At 37.8% G+C, this 26411-nt stretch overlaps 1 protein-coding gene across 8 annotated transcripts in view; it reads left to right on the top strand.

Annotated features, from left to right (window-relative positions):
- Positions 1–26411, top strand: part of MOCOS (molybdenum cofactor sulfurase) — a 273774-nt gene that overhangs the window by 219939 nt on the left and 27424 nt on the right. For all 8 annotated transcript variants that reach the window (XM_085220550.1, XM_085220547.1, XM_085220546.1 and 5 more), the window contains 3 exons: positions 1761–1960; positions 17094–17210; positions 19854–20300. In XM_085220550.1, coding sequence (XP_085076676.1) covers positions 1761–1960; positions 17094–17210; positions 19854–20300 — 764 coding nt within the window. The remainder of the gene's footprint in view (positions 1–1760; positions 1961–17093; positions 17211–19853; positions 20301–26411) is intronic.

The following is a 26411-nucleotide window of genomic DNA, read 5'->3' as shown; positions in this document are numbered from 1 at the left end:
TTCTGCTTTCACTCTGCTGTCCGTACTTACCTGAAGGAGAAAGCGCACAATACAGAAATGTCAAGAAGAGTGAAGTAACAAGGGGTGCTGTAATTTTTCTGTATGTCAACAGAAAGATATCTTATTCTTTCCCTCTTACACATCCAAATATATGACTTTTACACGTAAATGTATCAAAGTCAATAAGCAGATTACGGGATTTCTGTTCAAGGTAAATTATGTAAAACAGTAGAAGTTTCCAGATATTCAGACATAAAAATGATTTTCAGGTATAAACATGATATGCATGTAAGCGTGAGTTTCACAGATATGCAGTTTAAAAAAGAAATTAAAAGAAAATGTCAAGCATTGTTTAATGTATCAAAAATATTCACGTACCTCAACTACAATACTCATCATTACAGAAAATTTTCTGGGTCTAAAACCAGGGCAGAAAAATACTATTATGCTTCATAAGGCTTTTGAAGAAAAAAGAGGTATTTTTTTCCATGTGATGTAGATCCATCATACTGCAACAAATAAGGTGAGAAATTGAAAGGTCTTTGGGTTTTCAGTTGAAATTTCAGCTGTCTTCAGTAGCAAGTTGATCGGATTTAACGTTAGGATACAGAAATCTGCCTGTGTTGCTTGAAATAGTTTGAGTTCATATTGTTACTGTCTAATTATCTAGATGCAAATTCATTGGATTTCAGTTATTACTTTGAAAATTACTCACGCTTTTCTTGTTGTGTGGATAAATTACTGTTAAATAAATCATATTGTTATATCTCTACTTATAAGATCTTTACTTTCCTAGCCAGTAGCTGTTCTCTTGTCAGTGGTTTATTCTGGCTAATACAACAACCTGCCTCATCCTTTAGGGTTAGATGTATTCTCCTGAAATGACTTGTTTTGTATCTGAAGCTTATGTTTTAGCTTTCTGCAGTGAATTAAAATGTTCCAGAGACCATGTATGACCATGGTACATCATCCCATGGCGTATCTGAGAACAAGAAGTCATTTTGACTGGGACATCTAACAGAGATGCAACTCTCTCAAAAAGCAGAGATGTAGCAGAGGTCTCCATCTGCTAGGAAATATGTGCAGTTCTCTTTTCCAAACTGCTCTATGTAGAAAAAATAAAGAAGCAAAGAATGACAGTATTTTCCTTCTTTCTGCTTTTTCCAGGCCAAGACCTATGAAAACACCTTTGCAAAACTTCTCTAGAGCAAATACGTAGAATCGGTGCTGTCAGTGAAGTGTTCACAACATCCTTTTTCTTATTAAAAAAAAAGAACAAAAAGGAACAGGTTTAGAAGAATGCTTTTTTCAATATTCAATTAATTGCTTGTGGACTGAGACTTGTATTTTATCTTTTTTTTTTTTTTAGAATATTATTTTTATCTTAGACATAACAGTTTGCTGTGTAAGGGTTGATGCCTCATTCCTATGATCTGCAGAGTGAAACCTGAAGCAAAACCTGCTTTTCAAATTAGTTGTGCCAGAAGGTTTTAGTGATATGTATATGCCGGAACTATCAGTGTTGTAATGCATGTGAATCCATTTCAGTGTAACTTTAGATTTCTACAGCAGATTAATTGTAGATAAACAGTGCAACAGGAGCTTTTGTAGAAGGAGATAAATATTTTCAAACTGTATATTAATTTAAAAGAACCCAAGCATAGTGGTTTTGTGCTAGTTGCCTCCCATTTACACTGTTCTGAAAAAATATTTTCATAAAAATAAGGTATCTGATATGTACACACACTTTTCTTTTGCAGGTGGGATGGAGAAAATAAAACAGCATACCTTTGCGTTAGCTCACTACACCTATACTGTGCTGTCTACCTTAAAATATGCCAACGGGGCACCTGTAGTGCGTCTCTACAATGACACAGATTTCAGTGATCCAGATGTCCAAGGTCCAATCATTAATTTTAATGTGCTCGATGAAAGAGGAGAAGTGATCGGCTTTTCACAGGTATGTTCCTCTTTTCCCTTAACAGAATGCTCAGTCTGTATCTTAAGCATATTTGCAGTAAGTTATTTATCCTAAAGAAAATATTTTATCTGTCATTGTCCCTTCTGAGGTTTTGGTTTCCTTTCTTCATAGCTCTCCATAATACATGCACACCTTTTTTGATCCAATGGAAAGAGAATCTAATAAGTAATGCTAGCACAATGTAAAGTGCATGATAACAAAGGACGTATCTCAGTGATTTAATACTCTACACATAAGAAGTTGAAAGTTGTCTGTTTTACCAGGATGTAAACAGGCAAGGCAGTTTGGTTTCACTTCTCTTTTTGCTTCTAATAATTATATTATTGTGATATTCCTGAGAAAGCACTGAGTAACCACTAGGGTATTTTTATTTAAAAGTTGAATATTCAATATGAGGACTACACACGATATTCAAGCTCAAAAATTCTTTAAACTCTGTGTTTCTCAGTAACTTTCTCTAGTCTTTATCTAGCAGCTATTCTCAGTATTGGTAACAAAATTTTGTGAAACTTTCCCACTTTTCAGTATTTGTTTATCATGTGAGAAACTGGCCATAATTTTATATGACCACACACCAGTATAGGAAAAGCAGACAGTGGATAACATAGGGTAACATAGCTCACTTGATCAGCAACAGAAGGCAGAAAAAGCACAGTGCTCTAGTTCAGCTAAATTATTCTGTTTATTACATGCCTCTTGAATAAGTCCACACATCAAGTTCATGACCTTGATTTTTCAAAACTTTCAATAACTAATAGCAGCTCTGCAAGCAGTAGTTGTGTAGTTGGATTGCTCTTGAAAGGGAACACAGAGAAATGTCTATGAGAATATGTGGGGAGATGCATGTAAACACAGATGAAGCAGGTGAAACAGTTACTTGGCAGCCTGACAAATAGAGTTGGAGCTTTGTAAGCTTTCTAAAGCATCTACCACACTGATGAACATGGAGAAGCTCTTTTCTCTATACGTCTTTTAAAATTTGCTATATTGGCTATTTTATATATAAAATATTTGCTATATATAAAATTGGGCTATATTGCCAATCTCAAAGATTCACCAAAGTTCAGTTCCAAGAATTTCACGCTTTAGGAATCAATTAGCCATTTATACAATATTGAGTATGTGTTGCAATGTTTAGAGAAAAACAATGACATTAACACTACTGGGGTAGTAAAACGCTCTGCCAGCATTCTGATTTTGCTTCTACCCATTAGTTAAAAGGAAAGCCTGTCTTTGCACTTCCAATTTTCACTATTTTACAATAAAAATGACTCTTGCCTATTTCACTTTTTAAAAAACAACTGTACCCTTAAATAAGCAATGATTTTATAGTCCTATGCCTTCATTGTGCTGGTTGGCTGCAATGGGTGCTCATAAAAAGCTTCTTTATTGATCTGTATCATCTGGATTGCACTATTCACCACCTTGTCATTATTTCTGGCATGAGTATATTGAATGAAGAACTATAAAGTTTCCAAATACATACTTGTCACATCTGCGCTGCTTGTTGGATTACTTTTTTTTTAATTAAAATAATATGCAATTGAATGACTTTCAGAAATTAACAAGCAGCACTATTATTTCCAAAGCTATACCGTGTGTGATATATATAATTGGCTTCCCTATGGAATTAAATTCTTTCACAGACACCTTACAGCAGTTATGGGGGAAAAAAATGTTTACTCTCTCTTTATGATGACAAAGAAAATTTGTACAACAGAGAGCAAGCTTCATCAAAGTGACAGTGTAATCTCATCTTCATTCATATCTATGGCACTACTTGTATACGTCTTTAAAATTAGATAGGTTTATCCAAATTAAAGCTAGATCTAATACATCTATTAATTTTGTTTAGAAATGAAATGGTGTACTCTAATTTGCTCATGTCTATGATCTGCACATTCCCATGGATTCACTAGTCAGTCCAAATGTCATCTAATGGAATTAGAAGAACACAGTTTCAGAAGACTCTCAGAAAACATTTTTAACGAAGGGAAAATTGGATGACATTTCTATCTGACATACCTACTAGTGAATACCAACTAATGACTCCAAATGTACTTCAGCTAGTATATGAAAAGGGAAATGACAGAATGTCCTATCTTTTATGGATGATATCCATCTATAATTAATTACTTATAACCAGGTATCCAACCAATTCTATTTGTCTTCCTGACAGGCAATTGTTATGTGACCATTACCTAGTGTGGCTAGACATTAGTATTTGGTAGCCTGAAAAGGACAAACTGACTGATATTAGAGAAGGTTCTATGCTGTGGTTTGGAGTAATTTATTCTCACTTCTATATTTAGTGTTGGTGTAGTTCTCACCTTGAATATTGCATGCATTTCTGGGCTTCACAGCATAAAAATGATGTTAAGGTACTTTAAATCCAGAGGAGGGCAGTAAGTCTCATAAAAGGGCTGGGGGGTTTGTCCTGTTAATAGATGCTGAACACACTTGAGATGTCTAGTCTGGAGAAGAGGAGCCTGAGAGGCAATCTCACTGCTCTCTGTAGCACCATGATGGGGAGGCAGAAGGAAGTGCTGGTCTCTGACATCATCACTGATGACAGGATGCAATGAAAAGTTTATTTAGTCAAACACTGGAACAGGCTTCCTAGAGTGTTTAAGTGTTCAAGAGGCATTTGGACAGTTTCTTCAGTAGTATGCTTTAGCTTCTGGTTAGGTGTGTAGTGGTCAGATAATTGGATTTGATCTTTGCAGCTCCCTTCCAACTGAACTCCTGTCTTCTCCCCTCTCTTTTATTCCTTTCCCCTCTTCTTTCTCTCTGGCTTTTGTGATCAAGGCCAGTGGTATCCTGGGGTGCGTTAAAAAGAGCATGGTCAGCATATTGAGAGAGGTTAGCTTCCCCCTCTATTTTGCCCAGGTTAGACAACATCTGGAGTATTTTGTCCAATTCTGTGCTCCTCATGGAAGACTAGGAACTTCCAGAGAGAATCAAGCAGAGGGCCACAAAGATGGTTATGGGCCTGGAACATCTCTCTTATGTGGAAAGAATGAGAGACCTGGGGCTGTTCAGCATGGAGAAGGCTAAGAGGGTATCTTATCAATGCTTATAAATATCTAGAGAGCAGGAGAGAAGTGGATGGGGCCAGACTCTTTTCAGTGGTGCTGAGTGACAGAAGACAAGGAAATGGGCACAAACTGGAATATGGGAAGTTGCAGACAAACATGAGGAAAAACTTTTTACTTTGAGGGTGATAAAGCACTGGAACAGGCTGCTCAGAGAAGTTGTGGAATCTCCTTCTCTGTAGATATTCGAAACCCACCTTGATGCTTTCCTGTGTCATCTACTGCAGGAAACCTGCTTTAGCAGAGAGGCTGGATTCGATGATCTCCAGAGTCTTCTTCCAACCCCTACAACTCTGTCATTCTATGATTCTGTGATTCCATTCCAAACATTTCAGACTGGCAAGAAAAACTTTAGAAGTAGTCAGTGTCTTCAGAGGATACCAAGCTTACATTTAAGCCTGAAGATTTACATAATTTACATGATATTCAGAACTCTGAGCTAAGTCCAAGATACTTAGGATGTGAAAGGCATGCAATGAAATATATGACATTTAGCAGTGCCACTGAAAACTAAAACAGGAAAAAAATCATATCCTTTATCTTTGTAGCATTTTAGAGGAAAACTGTTCTTACTGATTACTACTACTGAAATCCATTTTTCATTCTTATGAATGCAGTTCACCCCAGTTAACAAGACTGTGCCTCGAAATACATGCATTCATGAATTGCATACACTGCATTAACTGCACTAGTAGGAAATAGCTGTGGTCTCAGAATCATCCTTGAATAAAACCTTTTTTGCATCAATCAAGATCAAATGAAACAATTTCATTAAAACAAGAAATGAGACAATGTCGTGATTGCAGTCTCGATAATGGCATCATTTTTGATAGCTTCCTGTCCCAATATATATGATACAGAACATCTAGACATTAAGAAGTGGTAGGATGGGAATGGAGTAGTTGGAAAAGTTGAATTGTTCTTTGTTTTTCTTTTAGCTGTTTCTTTGTGACTGTTGAAGACAATCAGTGTTTTAGAGGATTACTTTTGGAAGAACTATCTTTGAATGCTATGTGTATCATTGGTTTAATGGATAGCTCAATTACTGGTTTAGCTGTTTTGCTCTAAATGGTAATTAAAACAATTAAAGAAGAGGGACTGGCAGGCTTCAAATATCAATCATCATTCAAAAGCTTTTTCTTCTGTTTTTTTTCATGAAGAAATATTTCTTTATCTAGGAATAAAACTATTAAAGTTTTAAAATCTCCATAAGTCTACAGTAAAACTACATAAGTCTACATAAAACTACACTAAATTTCCTTCTTTGAGCTGCACCAAACTTCCCTTTGAGCTCCACCATACTTCCCTTGGAAATGATTTCCTTCAGTAAAAAGCTGTCTTTGTAGACTGCTGTTGTTATTAATTTATTCTTGAAATGTGTTGGGAAGATATCTGCGTTCTTTTTACATGTACTGTCTGTTCTTTACAACAGCATGTCTGCTATTTTATGTTGTGTGTCCATTTGTGCCCAGGTTATGAACAGAGGTTAAACAGTAACAAGCCTACGGCATAAAGATGGCCATTATACCAGTATATTGTTATTTAATACCAAACAGCTTCATCATATATATTTGCCCAGTGCAGACTGGGTAATTCTCCAGCATTAGAACTTTTGCTGTTAATGAATGGACAGGTGATTAGCTGACGCTTTGAAAAGTGTAGGACTAGAGTCAAAGGACCCCTGCTAAGTCAGTGGTGCAGGATCAAAGTGGCAGGATTGACATTAATGCAGTAAGCTGCCGATCTCCTATTTCTTTGTAAGGCTTCCAGAAAAAAAAAAGAGCAATTTGCTCTAGACATTAAAGAGATTTTATGATGTCACAAAAATGGGGTCATATGTATATGTATTCAGGGATGAGCTAATACTGCAGATTTCTAATGCAGCAAATCACCATTGCCTCATTTATTTATAGTGAACTTTTGCTATTTTCAGCATATATGAGTTTATAAATATCCCCAAGTCCTTCCAGTCTCTGAAACACTGCTTGACAGCAATGACTCGGCTTCAGTTTGCATCGTTGCCATCATTTTATCAAAGTCTTGCATGCATCTCCGTGATGTGTTATGATTGCCAAAGAGGGGATGGAAGAGCTGTAAGGGAATATTGATTTGAAACAACAAACATAGACATAAAAAAGTGTTTTTCATACAAATAGGATAAAAGTGTGAAATTGTACATATCTCTCCACTTGCAGATTTGAAAAAGAACACCAGCTCTGCCATGAGGAGCTTTTGTGCTAAAATTGAGTTTTACTCATAGTTCTCAAAGGAAGGAGAGATCTGTTAAATATTCTTTGTAATATAGATGGTTGCAGAGTAATTTTAATAACCTTTCACATTTCTTCCTGTAAAGTCAGTTCGGGACCTGAAGAGGGGAAAGGAATTAGAGCAGAGATGGGCAAATGGAATTTCATCTGAAACATCTGTTGAGTTTGTGCTCTAGGAAGCTCTTACCCAGTCACACTTCCCATTTCTGTTTTCTGACCCCACTGAGAAGTACAACTTCCTTTAACAAATTTTTTCTCTTTTCCCCCTGGATTGCTGAGAATTTTTTTTTCTTGTTATTTTTACTGTGTGTTATGGGCTTAAAAAGTGATCAAACCATCCTAGCTCTCATAGCTTTTCTTTTTCACAATACCTGCTTTGCCTGAAGCCTGTGGCTTGCTGTGACTGTCTCACCTGCAAAAATTTCCTTGGCATCCATATATGCCTGCCATGCCTCCTAAAAATCCTGTTAGGAAGGGAGTAAGCATCAGTCCATTAGGAGTCCCAGCCTTCCTGTCTGCCATTTCACACTTGTGTGTGACAGACAAACTGCTATAACAGGAATCAGCTGCCAAAGACTATGTAAACATTTTGCATCTTCTAGGGAAGGCTCTTCGGCAGTGTTGCGTATGGGTGAATTTTGGCTCTCAGGATTGAGTACCCTGCTCAGCTAGATTATCATCAACTTTATCTAGGAGGTTGCATTAGTATGTCCTTGCTCACTCCCATCAGCCCAGATTGAGTGAGGGGAGAGCTAGACTTTGAACTTATCTTTCTTCATCCATTTCCCAGGGAAAACCTATCAACACTTCTCAATGGATAACCTGCAGTGTGTCTCCCTTCAGCACAAATCTACAGTACAATCTGATGACTGCTCTTACTATGGCATCTGCCCACTCTCTCATCCACTTTCTATTTCCACCTCCCTTGTTATGTTAAGGGTAATATTGAGGGTATTAAGAGTTAATGTTAAGGGTAGACTCAGTGACCCACTGTTGTTTTCTTCTATCCTGTTGTTGTTTTCAGTCATTCTGAAGTGTAGAGCACGGTCTTCCATTTGAAAATGTGGCACCAAATCACTTAGATATAAGAAGAGCCACAGAAGATCTCATCACTGTACCATGCCTACCCCATAGCCTCTTTCTTCCAGTGCTCACGTGCTAGTTTAAGAAGACAGGGGGAAAAAAAAAGGAAAAGAAAAAGAAAAAGAAAAAAAGAAAAGAGACTTCTCCTAGAAACAAAAGTATTTGTTTTCTTTTTAACTCCATTTATCCTTTTTTATCCAAAGCATCCCATAGCAGTGAATTCTCTTGTAAGTAGCTTAGCAGCCAAGTGAAACTTATTCCCGTGATTTGAGATGTGAAGGGGGGAAAAACAAGTCTTAGCACTGTAGGGACCGTGAGAGGTTATCCATCTCATTATGTACCAAGATAGGATCATCTTAATCTGAACCTTTCCACAGCCTTTGGAGGCTGAAACTTAGCTATATTCACTGCTAAAAATATATATCCTGATGATGAACCTAAGTTTCTCGCAATGCAGCCAAAGTCTTTATTTTTATAAGCATTGAGTAAATTAAAAAAAAAAGATGAGTTTGGACAGGAAAGCAGAAAAACGGAAGACTCCAACCATGTGAGAAAAGAGATTTGGACAAGCATTCAGAAGCACGACCTGCCTAAGAGACAGCAATATATGGCAATAGAATTTATTCTGTCTTTTTGCACTTAGGCCTTCAAACAGAAGTAATATGGGACAAAGAGTTGTGAGAGATGATGGGAAAAGTACATAAAAGTAGTTGTTCACGGTAGATACAGTGGCCGTAGCAAATTCTGGCTGTACCTTTTCATCACAGGTACACTTTTTTTGCTTTTATTCCTGAATGTTCTATTTTAAGATCTTCCTTTTTCTTCAATGATATACTAAAAAACTGCTTAGCTGGACCCACATCAGTATCCAGGAACCCGGCAATGGGCTGCTGATATCCTCTGCTTCTGCTGAAGTCTTTCTAAATCTTGACAGATTCAATACCTGTTTTTCCCACTTATACAATTATCTCAAAAGCACTCTCTAATCACTCAGGAATTAAGAGAAAATAGGTCAATATCCTCAGACGTGAAGTGGCAGATACATGTGTATATTCACACTTCTGGATGGATAGATATTCATATAATTACTTAGGTACTTGATGAAAAGAACCATGCAACAGCTGAAGAAGGTAGATTTCCTGAAATACTGCTTTTTATATCCTAGACAGTACCCTCTGCTGCTCTAGTGGACTGGGTCCACTGCATTGTACATCTGTACAGAATTGGAGCAGTGAGAATATGAACATTAGAAGAGTGAAGAAAAGAGGAGCTGCAGCATTTCTTTAGAACTGGAAGCTGTTACTAGCTCAGTTTGGTCAGACTCCTGGCTGGGGTCTGGTAGTAGCCATCTAAACTGGTCACCCGGTCTGGAAATTCATGCCATGTCCCTACAGGAGAAAATGAGTTATTATTAAAAAGCAAGAGCAATAATTTTGAAATTTTGAGTTCCTTGCTGTTCTTCAAAATCTACTCTTCCCCCCGTCTCCCCCCCAAACCCTTACTTCTTTTATGTAAAGTAATCATTCAGTTTTGCAGCTGGAGAAGTGCAGCCTTTTTTTCTTGGGGGGGGGGGCAAGTAAATGGAAATTCAGCGTTTGTTAATTCTAGCTAAGAAAGTCTGCTCAGGGATGGTCAGATGACCCTGAGTTAGTTACAATAATGCTTTTAGAAGCATATCCACTCATTATATTAATTTTGATGACTCAGGGAAAGAAAAGTGTTCTTAACATACTTAATGGGATTTTTGGCCTTCTTCCCAATAGCAATCTAAAAATGACTGGAGTGATTGCTCACTATTGATTTTAGCTATGGATTCAGGCATTGATTTCAGGAAGCTGGGGACAGTGGAAGGACCGGTGAAATAGAATGCAAACAGAATTGCAAGTAAGATTGCTGGGAAGATTCCTTTTGAACCTCCACTAATTTCCTTGGTTCTAATTAGTTTCCAATTGTGTTGTGGATGTCTCCCAAGCAGGGAGATAGTAGAGATGCAGCAAACCATGATGGCATGTCAATAAATAGCACCTAGTCACTTCAAACTGGCAAGAAATGCCATTACAGTCTGGTTCTTTGTTTACGTTTGGTTTGCGAGGTGGTATGCTTAAAATTGTGTGCTGTTATACTGCTCACCAGAGCTGGTCAAGATTAGAAAGCTCCATGAAAGCCCAGACTGAAGATTTTGCCTGACACCACTTCTCTGGAGTGTCCTTGCATGTTGCTAGGGAAACTGCAAAGGAGATAAAAGAAGGACGCTCGCAGTTGTTCAGATGACAGAATCTAAGATAAATGAGGGAGGCTAAATATTTTCTCACAGGGCTAAACTGCGGCTCTAAACTGCAGACCTTGTTACGTAGGAGAGAAATGTGAAAAGAAACCCCATGGCAGCAGGAAGAGAACTTCTGGCACTTCTGACAGCCTCTGCTGGATGCTTTTTTCTAGATATTAATAAAAGCAGATCAGCTACCTTTGAATGAATGCAGTGTCCAGTTTCAGCCCACTGTCTGAATCCTCTGAAGACAAGGAGAGCCTGGCTCTACCTGCTCTATTACCTCACTTGCATCTTCCTTCTCCCTTCAGAGAAATTCTGTATAGGAATCTGTATGGCCGTAATTAAAGTAATATTTCAACAAACGGAAATATTAGTATTTTAACCCCATGACCTCCCTACATGGTAAGGAAGCAGTATTGTTGTCATTTCGAGGAAATAAATACAGACAAAAGGAAATTTAAGGGATATAAGAAAAAAGGGAAAAGGTGGGGAAAGTTTTAGCTGGGGTATGAATTTAATCTTTTTTTTTAGAAGTAGTACTATGATTTTTTTTTTTTTTTTTTTTTTCCTCCTATGCCCTATTTCCTCTTCTGTTGGTTGGTTCCTTTCCCCTTTATCTGTTTGTAGTAGATATTGCTTAATTTTTTGTGACATTTACCTCTGGCTGGCACTTCCCTGTCTAGCGGCAGTCTACCCTGATCCCTTTAGCCTACAAGGTAGCTAGAGATGCACAACTGGACATAGACATAGAAACAGTTTCCTATTACAACATGGGAAAGCTATGTTGAAGTCAGAGCCAGAAGTATGCAGAAGGCTTGGGTTTCTTTGCTTTGCTTTTCTTCCTGGAATCTGCCCTTTTCTGGATGTCACTTTATCAAAAGGATTTTTATTATCACTGAATATGGTTTTAAAAAGAAAAAACAAAATATGATTGACCGGGGAGACCAATGAGAATTGAGGTGCCAAATCAGACAAAACTAAGGGTTTTACCTACTCATCAATCTATTCAATTTCAGTAGCTGGATCTTAGACTCCCAGAGTTATGTTCCAAACAAGCCCATGCCCTAATTCACTGCATGTAGTACAAGGCACAAAAAGCAGTGAAGTTATCCATTAAGAATCAAGACTGTTTCATTTCTTCTTTACAGTCACCTAATTCCCAAAGTATCTGGTAGTTTCTGGATCTCAGAAGTGTAAAATTCTTGCTACTCCTTTATGCATGGAGGACCTACAATTTGTTATGTATGTGGCATCTTCTAGGAGAGAATTTCTGCAGAATGGTAAACCACATATTCCAAATTATTCTGAATTTTCCTATCTGCAATCATGCCTATTATTTGAGGTTTTTTTTTTAAACTGGCAGATTAAATTATCACATCAACAAGAAATTTCCTGAAAACTTCACACTATCAAGACGCTCAGTTTGGCAATTTCAGTAGATTTCAGTATCTCAGTCTGATACACTACTGCTGTCTGCTAAGGAGTGATGAATGTATGTAGGCTGAAGAAAGATTTACATTCAGATACCACTTTGTTTAAACCATTGCTAACAACTAGAGACACAATCAGCAGCTGAGGATCAGCTTCATCAATACCAGGAAATTGGTGGAAATTCCTTCCTTGAGATAGCAAAAACAGGAAACCATGCAGTTAAACCAGTTTAATAATACTGTACCTCAGCTAAAATGCTTTTTTCTCCCTACTAAGTTATTTCAAAATAACTACTTATATATGTGTGTGTATATGTATATATTCTGACCTACTTCTTATTAAGTTGTATTAAACAAGATTAATTATGCATTTGCATCAGCAACAACATTTTACAGTCAAATGCTGGATGATGGAAAGAGCTAGCTTACTTTCTCTCCAATTCCATGCCATGAATCAGTGAATTCATTTACCAGTGGATGTGGAACACAGTGTCATGAATCTTGTTCTATAGGCAGCCATCAGTGGTGTGCAGTGAAATTCTTCTAATGAGCAAGTCATAGTCACAGGCAAACTCCTCTGAAATGTGGTCATTGCAGAAAGTAGAATGAGAAGTCCCAGTCCCAATTCTTGAAGGATAGTAGCTGCCAGTTTTGAATTAAATGATTTTGTTGTTGTTGTTGTCGTTTTCAGAACACTTCATGACCTATTATAAAAGAGACTTTTATTCATGTCAATAATTGTGATGCTCAGTAAAATAACTTGCTTGAAAAACAGCTACAGAATTTGAACCTACAGAAATGATTGCAGCAGAGATTGCTAAGGAATCCACCATTCTTACTGAAAATCTTAGACTTTGGAAGTTAGAAATAATGCAAAACTACATGGTATTTGTATCTACATGGTATCTTTTCTATCACTTAATATATATCTACCTGCAGTAAGAGCATCATCCTCAGACTTATTTCAGCAGAGTCTGAAGCCAGAGAAAAGCTTACACCATGCAGCATACCTCTAGAGAAGTCCTGAAGGGAGTGGATAGCAGAAGTAAATCATTTGGCAAAGGCAGAGGAGTTACTGGTGCAACAGTGTGAAAAAGAATAGGAAGGCAGAACACATGAAAATCTATTTTCAGTTCATCTTCTAAGTATGAACTAAAATACCAGCTATCCAACGGGAGATTGTTGTAGGACAGTACACTGAAATGCTAAAAATAAAACCCTCTCCACCCCCTTCTTTTTAAATTAAAAAAATATATAACAATTGTAATAGTATTTGTCAAGCAGAGCAAATGCTAAAGGTGAACATTTGGTCGATGTGTCAATACTGAAGGCTGACTTGCTGAGTACAGGAACTATGCTTAAAACAGAAATTCTCTCTGAGATGAAGATAAGTACTTTAAAAATTAGTTTAGATGGACATTATTCACATATGTTTGTTAAACTCAAAGACTACAACCTGGAACTAGAAAAAGCACTTTTTTCTTGTCAGAAGTCAAGATGATCTGACATGAGACTGCTTGGGCATGAAGCAGCCTTACAGGGTTTGGCCCCCAGCAAACAGCTTCAGAAAAAGTAATGAGTGCCAAGGGATTCTGAGGGACAGAAGAGACTCCAGGATACTGTGATGACTTAACTACTGTGTCCTCACTGACTGAAATCAGTTAAAATGCTGTAAAGATTTTGCATGTATTTTGCACTTTAACTGTCATCATTAGGATTTGAAAAACTTAGGCACAATGGTTCCAATTATTGGACTCAGAGAACCACCAAAGCTGAAGATTGGAATAAGTAACTCTGTGTACATACCATTAGTACCATTCATGCTTCTGTGCCTTATTGATGAACACATTCCTGGCTCCCAAAAGCTTGCTGCCATTGTTAGATACAGAGCTGCAAGCATCATGCTTTATTTCCTAAGCCTGAGTTCCGTACCCGTTATTGTTCCTTATAGCAATTTTAGAGATGTGCTTTATTTAAATAAGCTTTTCTTCATTGAAATAACTGTAACAGATGTTTTATGTTCTATTTGTTTTGCTCTGTGGTAATGCTGTGGAGAGAGATTAAATTAGCTCCCCGCACAGAATATTTCTAGGGTGGAACTAAAGAAGGCATAGCATATGTCCAAGGGACAGTCAAGCATGTGTTCAAGGGACGGATAGATTGGCAGTGCTGCATGTGCTCATTCTGTACATGGTTTCATTGCTTTCAATAGAAAGTGTGCATCATGTCATCAAGATCTGCAGGGCATCTATGTGTAACTTGGTGATAATGGAACTCAATTAATAGTAAAGCTTATGACTAATTTATCTTTGTTCTCCTGACCCTTACTTCCCTATATTCCCCTAATATTCATACATTTTTATGTATCAATAATCTTTGTCTACTGTACAGACTAATATACATCATAGTTAAAAGTGTTATCGAAGAAGGGTTATTGGGTCGTGTCTCTTCTTAATGCTAGGCAAGGTTAGAATGAAATTCTGAGGCCTTTATTAAAGCATAGTAATAATTTATTTGACAAAATGTAAAAGATTAAAAAAAATAATCTTGTTAACAATTCCTTGAAGCTAGGTCATGGAAACTTCATTACATTGCATACATTTGGATAATCAAAGCTGCCCAGCAACATTTCTTCAAAAGATAAAAAAAAAACAAACCAGTATTAAAAAGATATTTTCTAAGCTTTTTGAATACTGAGAAAATAAATCCAAACACTGTACAGTCTAAGTAGTGAAATCTGTCATGATTTTAGCCTTGCTTGTCATCATTAACAGAACGATAGATCCACCCACGAGTCACCAGCTCCATGACAAACCATGTTATATCAGAATGTAAACTTTTCTCATCTAAGTGTAAAAAGAAGTCAAGAAAATGTCACTGTTCCCAGACTGAAGTCTTCTAACAGCACAAAGTTAATGACACCACAACAGTCTTTCTCAACAGATGACTTTATCTGTAACTTTGATTTGAGAAACATGCTTTGAACACAGTTTATTCTCCAAAGCATTAGTCATGAAAAGACATCTTTTCTCTGCTTTCCAAGTCTGGTTACTTTGGTTGTTTCTCCATTTGAGAGCTAACCCATTTTGAACTGAACTAGTGAGGCAGAGCACATTTAAGCATGAGCAGTGATATCTTTTGCTCCATAATAGCGTAGGATTTCTTATGTGTATACAGCACATTTTTGTGTGGAGTATCTTGTGTCCCACACTCCGAGTGCTTTTAGTTTGAACTGCTTTTAGCAGAACTGTACATTGCTTAGGCTGAATTATTTCAGCCTAGAATAAGTTCTAATGAAGGGCTTGGTTTTTCAAGAACCCAAGATAGTGAAATTAAGGGTGTTTGGTAGCTCACAGAAGCAAACTCAAAGCTGTCAGAAAGGTGACATTAAAAGGCTGATGATGTCAGAAAACAGGAGACAGAGGATGGGCTGTGTTATACAGCTGGGACCATCTGGAAAGTGCTCACCAGTAACCAATATAAAAAGAATTTATGTTTAAAGAGTTTAAGCCATCTAGAAGAACTAGATTGAATGTTTCCACTGATAGTTCAGGCAGGTAAAGCATGGCCTGACAGCTAGGGAAGTGACTGGTCTGAAATGGTAAGCACCTCCATTCCTACAGCTTTGGTGCTGCCAGTCTGCATGTAGCCTTAGCTGTCTGAGAGGAGGACTGTGTTTCTGGCATATCTGAGTCCCCTCAAACTGTAACGTGCTTATTCCTAGGACCCCGAGTTTCCCTTTTGCAGTAGAGGAGATAAAGCACAGAGAGATTAACCATAGTTTGTGTGAGGTTGTTCTGGAAGTCTATGGTAAGTGTTAGATGTGCCAATTGGATGTACCTTTCTGACCATCTGTCTTTTTTCCAAGTCATGACCAGGCCAATTTGTCATTTGTTGTCAAAGAAATAACTGCCAGTATCTATACCTGCTCAGTTATCATTAGCACCAGCTGTTGTTGCTTTTTCAAATCAACATAAAGAGCGTTCAGATCCCTGCTGTGTGCTTCCATGGTTTCTGAACTGTGCTAAGAGGATCCCCATGGCGTGCTTCCCTTGTTTCTTAGCATTGCTATGAATCGTTGACAGTCTGCATTTCTTCTCTGCGGGGCCATTTAGAGAGCCAATGCCACTCTCCCATTGCATCCGTATCTGCTTCTCCTTCTGATGCATATAAAGAGAAGTGCCTCTGTTCTCTTTGCACATCATTCACTCATGCCAGCTTGTCATCGATCACTGTATTTATGCCTATTCAATATTAAGTGGATGATAAAGGGACAGTATAACACAAAAGTATAGCACCAGGAAAACATTCATCAGTGAGTTGGTAGTCTGGGTGATCATGTATGGAAAATCGAAATATCCCAGTGGAGTGCCTGCCCGATGAGGTGTAATTGTTTGGTGAGGGGCTGATTCTTCAAGCACTGGTGTGCCACAATCACACTAATATCTTCATTTTCTGTATTGGGGACTTACAGTTTCAGATTCCCGGTGAGAAAGATTTCCTTCAGCTAACTGAAGAGGTGCCCCACCCCTCACTCTTCATCTTGTAGGGGCAGTTATAGATGATGGCTCAGACCAAACCCTAAATAACACTAAGCTGCAGACTTGTAATTCACATTACCAGGATAGGTGCACAGATTTAAAAGTAAGCATGTGTGCTGGTATTAGAAAGATCTGTCTGAACTGATACACTGTATGTGTGTTTGTGTGTGTGCTGTATACCCTTCTCTCGATGCCACTGTAATTATCTGCTTCCATCACTGTTTTCTTTCAGCTGAAATAACAAGGCTGAAAAATCCTCAGTGTATTATGGGAATGCTGACAGCTACAGTCAGTTGTTAATAATTTAGAGATGTGATTTACCCCCAGTTGATCTGTAACCTTAAAACATTGTATATTGTTTACCACAACTTTTAAATGTCTGTCTTTTGTTCTTCTTTTATGTGTTATTTCCTGTTGAATCGGGAAGGTGGAAAAGATGGCCAGCCTCCACAACATACATGTCCGCACAGGTTGCTTCTGTAACACAGGAGCCTGCCAGATGCATTTGGGTATAAGCAATGAGGACATCCGAAAGAACCTGCAGGTTAGTTTCTGAATGAGATTATGTGATACACTGCCCTTGGAAAACATATAAATTCAGTGACCCAGGCTATCAGTTCTGAATTTCACAAAGGATGGGAGATTTGAAGGGGAGAGTGGAAAATCTGGCCCTAAACCATAAAGAAAATATTAGTAAATAGATAGATAGATAGTTAAAGAATAAAGTAGTTCTGTCATATGCTGTGCTTTTGAGTCTCTGCAGCTTTAGAATTAAGGTGAGTTTGATTTGCTTTCTCTGATCTTTCAACTCAATTACCATGTTAAACTAAAAAATGAACTTAAGTTCAGTACATTGAAATGAGGTGTTGAAAAAAAAACATTTTATGGACCCAAAGTAGTATACGTTGCTTTTATTTCATTCAAAAATGCAAAGGATTGTGTTACATCACTTAGGTCGGTATCATGTAAATATTACTGAACATTTTCACCAGGATAAGCCCAATAAAAAACCCATACTTACAGAGATTTTTCATCTTCCAGAAGTGGTATGATGAGGTAGTACAGTCAAGCAGTTATTTTGAGATGTTATCATCAGCGAAAGACCTAAATGAGTTACTGACTACATTACTGTGCAAAGGAAGAGAGCTTTTATTCACATTATTTGCATATATGCTTTGTTTTTGACTTTTTTTTTTTTCTCCCAGAAAGAAAGTGGGACTTATGTCCATAGAACAGTAACATTTCTTGCTTGAAAAAGCCTTCACTATTCACACATCCGTTCTTATTTAACAGAAATGCATAAATAAATGAAATTCTGGGGAAAAAAAACAACCTTCTGTGAAACTTAGAGCTAAATATCATGTCTGCTGTTGAGCTAATGTTAGGTGGGTGATCAAAGGGAGTTTCCTGCTTATCTTGCTGGAGGTGAGTGGCAGCATTCACTGACCTATTTAATTAAAAGAGAAATTTCTGCCCCAACAGAGAGTTTTGCAGAGTTGCAGTTTATGAAAGACATATCAAATAGGAGGATATACAGACATCATTGTTAAGGTATTTGAGGGATTTTTCAGCTTTACCATGAGTTAAAACTTGTATTTTTCAAAGGAATTAATGTTAGGGGGAAGGGTTCTTCAATATGTACTGAAAGCAACAAGTTGACCAGTTCAGCAAGACAGATTTATTGCAGATCACCATGATGAAGATAGATGAGGAGACAATGAGGCTGACTGGGACCTGGTTGACTGGCAGAGCTCAGAGGGTTGTGATCAGCTGTGTAGAGACCAATTGGAAACCTGTAACTAGTAGTATTTACCAGGCATTGATACTGGGCCCAGTCTTGACCAACATCTTTGTTGTAGACCTGGATGAAGGCATAGAGTCCATCTTTAGCAGTTTTGCTGATGATACAAAGCTGGGAGGAGTGGCTGACACAGCAGATGGCTGTGCTGCCATTCAGTGAGACCTAGACAGGCTGGAGAGTTGGGCAGAGACGAACCTGATGAAGTTAAACAAGAAAAAGTGTGGAGTCATGCACCTGGGGAGGAATAACCACATGCATCAGTACAGGTTAAGGGCTGACCTGCTGGATAGGAGATCTCCAGAGAAGGATCTTGGTGACCTGGTAGACAGCAGGCTAATGGTATCCTGGGGTGTGTTAAAAAGAACAGGACCAGCAGCTTAAGGGAGGTGATCCTCCCCTTCTATTCTGCACTGGTGAGACCACATCTGGAGTACTGTGTCCAGTTCTGGGCTCCCCAGTTCAAGAAAGACAAGGAACTTCTAAGAAGTGTCAAGCTGAGGACTACAAAGATAGTTACGGGCCTGGAGCATCTCCCTTACAAGGAAAGGCTAAGAGACTGGAGAATATTCAGTCTGGAGAAGAAAAGCCTGAGAAGGGATCTTATCGATGCTTATGAATATCTAAAGGGTGGGAATCAAGCGAATGGGGCCAGACTCTTTTCAGTGATCCTGAGCGACAGGATGTGGGGCAAGGGGCACAAATGGGAACACAGGAAATTTGATATGAACCTAAGAATAAACTTTTTTTCTTTCTGGGTGACACAGCACTGGAACAACCTGCACAGAAAGGTTGTGAAGTCTCTGGAGATATTCAAAACTCCTCTGGATGCTTTCCTGTGCAACCTTCTCTAGGGAACCTGCTTTAGCAGGGGGTTGGACCAGATGGTCTCTAGAGACCCCTTCCAACCTCTACAATTCAGTGAATATGCCACTGATTATATAAAATTGAACTGTTCTGACAGTGAATATAAACAAAACTCCCACAGAAACCAGCAGTCTAGTGATTTGGTCAGCTATCTGAATGTAATATCCCAGTTTAAATCTCAGTGAACTATGCAGATGAGACTGGAATTTATCTGGAGACTGATCTTGCTAACAGGCTATTCTGGCACATGCAAACTTTTTCTTGACATAAGTTTTTGAGAAGATCCTCTTGCCTTGAGGTAGAATAGGGCAAACATTTCAAAACAATATTTTTCCTTGCTTGAGTAGCTAATTAGACATTTGGGATTTTTTTCTCCTTTCTCTGTATTCATGGGTTAACTGTGTATTTCCGAAAACAGTATTTCAGGTTAGAATTAACGGACTTGTGAATAACTATGTATAGTAAGAGGGAGGTGATGCAGTCTGTCATAATAGCTCTGCTTTTCTTCCTATTTTAAACTAGGCTGGTCATGTCTGTGGAGATGATATTGACCTAATTGATGGACGTCCCACTGGTTCTGTGAGAATATCCTTTGGTTACATGTCTTCTTTTGAAGATGCGCAGGCATTTTTGAAATTCATCATAGCCACAAGGTTCTCCAAGTCAGACACTGAGATTCCCTTTCAATCCTCTGCTACGCAGCTGACAACAGAACCTGCCCCAGATGACCACTCTTACTTTAACAGCATCAATAAATTGTCTCCAAGAACGCACATCACAGATAGAGAACACAGGAATAATCCATCTGGAACAGAGAGGGCTGTCGGTTGGCAGTCACCGGAGTCTGAGTTGGAAAGCATAAGGGCAGCTCTTTCTGAGGTTGCTGTGCCAAAGATTAAAAGGGGTGACAAGCCCATTACTGTCATCAATATTTACCTGTATCCAATCAAATCCTGCTCTGCATTTGAGGTATGTGCTTTGAATTACACTTATTTTATCCCCAACATGTCAACCAGGAACAACATGTGCATTAGATATTAGGAAACAGTATGTGGGTGCTCACTTTTCCATTTCTCCAATCTCTAGGATTGAGCCCTGCCTGCTAAGGCACTCTAAAGGATTTTCAATTAGACTGAAGTTACAAGATGCAAATGTGTCTTTGTCTTCTATCGCCCATCACAGAAAAATCAGCGCATAATATGCAGTTTGGGGGGAAAAAAAAAAAAAAAAGTTGGCTTTGCAAAATTTGACTAAAATATAATCAAATAATTAGTATGCTTTCACTGGATGACATGTGATGGATTTGTAGGCATTGATGGGTAGGCAGCAATTTAGAAATAACTTGATTAACATGTTATAATTGAGAGGAGGTTGATTTACATTACAAAGAAATGTTATCATTAAAAATACATTTGGAACAGAAATATGACATTTAAGTGTTGCTGCACTATTTGAAAGTTCACTCTTTGAAGATTTTAATTGCTTTTTTGCCAAGTTAATAATATCATCACCTTAGCTGTGACTTTTTTTTTAAAATAATGCATGATGAAATAGGTGTATGGCCCACACATGACCTAGAATGTGACTCTGCTTAGTACCATACTGGGAACTGATTTAATGAATGTCAATAATGGTATAACTTTCCCTGTGAAAACTTGCTGGTGTAGGTCGCTGTCTCACATATGAATGAAAATTGGGGTCAAATCCAGTGACAAATCACCTGCATTTAAAATATGGATTCTTAGCTGTTTTCATCTTTTTTCTTTTTCTTTTTTTCCTTAATGCAAAAAAAAATAAAAAAGGGAGGAATTGAAGCAATGTCTGTTGAAGGATTAACAAAACATCTGCATTTCTAAACTTGGTTTGCTATGATGTTTTTAATTCAGAGGCACAGTCTTGAGCATTAAATGAGACCTGAACAAATAATTCTCCACCGTTTATTAACCTTCCACTACATCAAACCATTTAAAAATCAAAGTAATCATGTGTGAATGTTTTAATCTTTGTTTAAATGTTGCAGTTAGTACAGCTATATTGTAGAAGCCCACTACAGAAACTGCTGAAATGTGTCTTAGCAGTATTTGGGTCCCTTTGGGGTCAAATTCTATTTTTAACATGCAGGCTGGTGTTACAGGATACATACCACAACTCTCAGAGCCAGGAAGGCTTTGAAGTAATTGTGCCCAGAAGCAGGTAAACCATGCCTCCGTGTGAAAGACAGCCTTTGTTTTCCCAAACTGAGCCAGTTTTCCTCTCTTCAAGCTCTGTAAAGGGAAACTTCTCTAGGTAATAAATTAATAAAGAGCTGGTAGTCCCTGAGCCAGAATTGCAGTTTTAATGGAGGAGGAAAATCCCCATGCATAATTCTTGTGCCAGGTGTGTGTTAATGGGCCCAACATGAAAGCAGAGTTCATCTCACCTGACCTTATCCCTCTAAAGTTAGATATTATTTTGTATGCAGGAAGAGATGGATACCTGCTAAGTCATCTTATCATAAAATAGGCACCTACAGTATGAAAAATGAATTGTCCCTAGATATTTCGGTCTCTTTCCATTGACTACAAGAGGCATCAACAGCTACTTGGATTGGATATGCAGCAACTAACATTAGGCAGTTTAAATAGTTTAAAAGTGCAAATTTAAAATTTGGAACTGTATGAGGTTTAGGTTTTCATGCCTCGAAATATTTTTGAAGTCTCTGATTTGATATTTTTTGGTAATGAAGCATCAGCTGTGTTAGAGTCCAATAGCTAAGCACTATCAGAACCTGTACTGCCAAAAGGGTAATACCCAATAAAATGTATGCTTGCTTTAGTATATGATATTGAAAGGGACTGGAACTTCATTGTAAGCAGCATGCAGCTCTCCTCATTGTCTTCTCAAAGAACATGTTCTGTACATTTCCATTTAGTCCATAGAAGATAACAATAGAAGTTGAATTAATAGATTTGATTAAAAATGGATTTCAGCGCATGAGGAGAACAGGCCAGGAAGTGAAGTCAAAAGTATCTTGGAACATTATATGATTTTCAATATTGAAATAAGCTGGAAAGGAAAATGTGTTTGCTTATGTGATCATCTTCCTGTCTACCAGGTGTTCTTCATATTTTTGTTACCAAAAGTCAGAGTGGCACTTCTAGATCTGTCTTATATTTATAGACAGATTGAAAGATGTGCCAACCTGATTTTCTGCATGTAAAAGAGGTAAATACGGCAGCTCACAGCCCACCACTTGTAATGAGCAATTCAAAGGCTGTTGATCCCATTCTTACCCAGACAGTGACTTAGTTTCTTTCCAATGCTGAAGAGTAAAGTAGATAGCCAGTGCTGCCAGAACCCAGACCACCAAATGCAGAGTGCATCATCCTCCACAATACTGTGCACACCATTACTACAACTTCAGCCTACATCAAGGGGAAAATAACCAATACCACACACACTGGAATTATAAGCCAAGCATGCTAGAGAAACCATACCACAATTAAATGGCCCCAAGTCCTGAAAATCATTTTGCCTTCTAAAATAGTGATTATACTAAGATCTCTAGGCTTTATCGTGAAAAGGCTGACTCCAGTAGAAGATTATTCCTTTGCCACTCTCTTTGTCATGCAGACTTCACACTTTATTGTTCCTTCGCTTTACTAAATCCATAAACTTCTGAAGTAATAATCATGTAGCTTGTAGTTCCCATGGTCTTCAGATATAAGCCAATAATTGAAATTCAATTTCATGGTTTACATTTAAAATAGTTTTAAATGTTTTGCAGTTGTTGGAAAGTTAGAAAAATATTTCCTGTTAAAATTTGATGTGTATATTTGTCAGTTACATAGTAGCTCCAAACCAGCTGATGTGAAAAAGTGGTTTAGGTATTAGGCTGCAATAAAATCACTCACCTTGTACTTGGATGCTTGAGATCGGAATCTTAGATTCATAAGTTCAAGTTGCAGTCTTCCAGCTGATGTGAAGGTCAGATCTTCAGCATGCCTTGTAAATGGGCTTTATTGGAAAGTATACGATCAGATGTGTTTGCCTAAAATGAAATGTATAGTGGAAGATTCCACCTATGTGTGCAAGACCTCATGCATCTACCAGTCAAGTCTGCTCCTCAACTTGTTATTTGCAGTTGACTTAATTAGTAATGGAAGGACAAATTCAAGGATGTGAGTGTGAATTCACACCTGTTTAATCTCCTCTTTTAAGTTACATCATCTCCTCTTTACCTAAACTATGAGATAAAACTTTGTTTTAGTGTAGGAGGTGCTTGGCCTCCAGTGAAAATGAGAGTCAGAGTGCTTTGGCATCTGGCAGGATAAAACCTTGCATTAAGGTATTCAGCCTACTGCAGACTGGTTAGCTCCTACTGTATGCATGTTTCATGAACTTTTCCTGGCCACAGGACTGTCTCTGTTCAGTTGTGTTCCATAGATTTTGTACATATGGCTTAGGAACTAGAGGGCAGAATATTCTATTTGAATGTCTTAAATGCGTATTCACTTTCCTACAATTATTTTATTAAATGGAGAGAAGTAGAAAAGAAGAGTACCCTCTGTCCCTGACCACATTTTTCTTCTTTTTCCAACATAAAAACATATTTTAAACATGCATTTTTAAACATGAACATCTCTCATGTCAATGAATTTTGCATAATTACATAGTGCTATGTGCCCAGTAAAAAGGTTAGGACTTTAAACATTAATAACTTTATTATTCTTGCAGTAGATTTCAGAAGATAAAAATTGCATCTCAACACAGAAAACAAATTAGCTTTTAATCAGAAATACAATGCAAGTTCTTAGTGATCAGTAGATAAATTATATGTAAGACCACTAGCACTGTTAAACTTTCATAATTTAAAAGCTGTTCAGTGCTTGGTTTAATGTGCCTGAAAATTGTGTTAGCTTTCGTAATGACATTACAGTGAACTATGGAAAAATGCAGCCCAAAATGCTTTACAGAAAATTCTGAACAAACCAATAACATGTTCTTGGAATGAAAATATTACAAAAAGAAAAATTGCTAAAGAAGATAGGAGAATGCAATGTACTGGTTGTGCTCTGTGCATTGAGCTTACAGGTATATTTGAATGCTGTATGATTAGCTCACCTGCCATGCTGGGAATTAAGTTGTACACGTGCAGTAATCAATAAAAGCACGATGTCACTGTTCATGGCAGAGTACACAGTTATTTTCTTGTTGCAACTTTAATTATTGGAGCAGACATGCAATACACTAAGTTGAACTGTGGAGAGAAAGTAAGGCACTTGACAGTTTGCTCAGGACATTCATGAGAGGCATGGGACTTACTGCTGGGGACATTTGCGTATCATTCTTATTACAATAGCAGACAACCAGAGGAAAAACAGGCTCAAGACCTTCAGTCGTGTGCTGCATCTCAGAGTGGAGCCTGGAGCTGGCCCAAAGTTGAAGCAAAACAATTGAATGTTACAACTGGGTGCTAGGAATCACATTTTTGGGCTCTTCGTATAAATTTCTGCTCTTTTGGTTTATTAACTCCATTACGTCTTGCAAATCCCTTCATGATCTGTGTATATCCATGGCAGGATGTGCTACTGATAAGCGATCTTCTGTTTTGGAAAGGAGATTTGTTAGCAGGAAATTCTTGCAGTTCTCAGATGATCACCAGCTGTTCAAAATATATTTTGTAATCTAATTACAGGATAACCAAACAATACAGGCATCTCCAAAGGATAATTTCTAGCAAGGATAAAAAGCTGAACATCAGCTGATATTGCAGTGTTTGAGCTGTGATTCTTCTCCTAAAAAAAAAAAAAAACAAGGCAAAGGTTCAGATCTTTTAGGTGCTGATATGGTTCATAGAATCATAGAATGGCCTGGGTTGAAAAGGACCACAATGATCATCGAATTTCAATCCCCCTGCTATGTGCAGGGTCACCAACCAGCAGACCAGGCTGCCCAGAGCCACGTCCAGCCTGGCCTTGAATGCCTCCAGGGATGGGGCATCCACAACCTCCTTGGGCAACCTGTTTCAGTGCGTCACCATCCTCTGAGTGAAAAATAGTTGCTGGGACAATGCTGTTTCAGATGGCATGTCAGACCTAAAGATTTCATTTTTGACTGAGTTTTTATCCAGACTCACTTCAAAAACTGCCAAAGAGTGTTATAAATTATGTTGATAAAATACATTTCTTTAATTTTTTCATGTATGTTCTGTATTTCATGCAGTTGATAACTCATATAGTTGATAGTGGGAGGCTAGTTCAGCTTCAGTGCTCTCAGTTTCCTGTTTCAGCACATATTTGAGTGCCTGCCCTCAGCTCTCTCTAGTCATGCTCTTGGTGGCAGTCTGTTGCTGAGAACTTTCCAAAACCTGGAAAGGTTTGAAAGACTGGGGTGCTGTGGCTTCTTTTGTGTTTTGGAAAGAGCACATGCTAAACAAAATTGCGACTTTTAATTAATATAACCAGTGCTTTGAGCCATGCATCTGAATCTCTCAGCATTTTTTGCTAAAGCTGGTTTCATGTGGAAAGTGCTAAGCTTCTCTACAAGAATTCAACACAGTTCATCTGTAGTTAACTTTTCTCCTTATTCAACTGTGACTAGAAAGCATATGTCAGTGGAAACAATATGTTTAAATGCCCAGCTTTATGTTAAAATAATGGTATTAATATTTTAGCATTCTGAAGGAGAAAGCAGTTATTAATATCGCCCAAAGACATTACTAAAATTGCTCTCTTTTTTTTTCATTTTGAGATTACCATCTGTGTAGCATCAGTAACAGATGTTCTTTTCACCAGAAAAATGTACATGAAAGCAAGGACAATATGCCTGTGTAGGCTATTGGAAGAAAAGAGCATTATAGAAGCAGTGGAAGAACAGCTCACAGAGAAGATCATGTTTTGTTGCAGGAGGATTTGGAAAACTATTGTGCTCCTAGCTGAAACAGAAACTTCAGCAGTGAATATTTTCTCAGAAATAAAAATTCAAAAAAAAATGTGGAAGTTTATTCAGAGTTCTAAATTTCATGTTTTCTTTGCTTTCTGCTTCTTTTTTTCCTTAGTTCATACAACTCACACAAAACCTCCATTCTTTGTGAATTAA

The sequence above is a fragment of the Meleagris gallopavo genome, chromosome 3, assembly GCF_905368555.1.
Source record: "Meleagris gallopavo chromosome 3, MGAL_WU_HG_1.1, whole genome shotgun sequence".
Lineage (NCBI taxonomy): Eukaryota > Metazoa > Chordata > Aves > Galliformes > Phasianidae > Meleagris > Meleagris gallopavo.
This window is presented reverse-complemented; position numbering and strand designations above follow the sequence as displayed.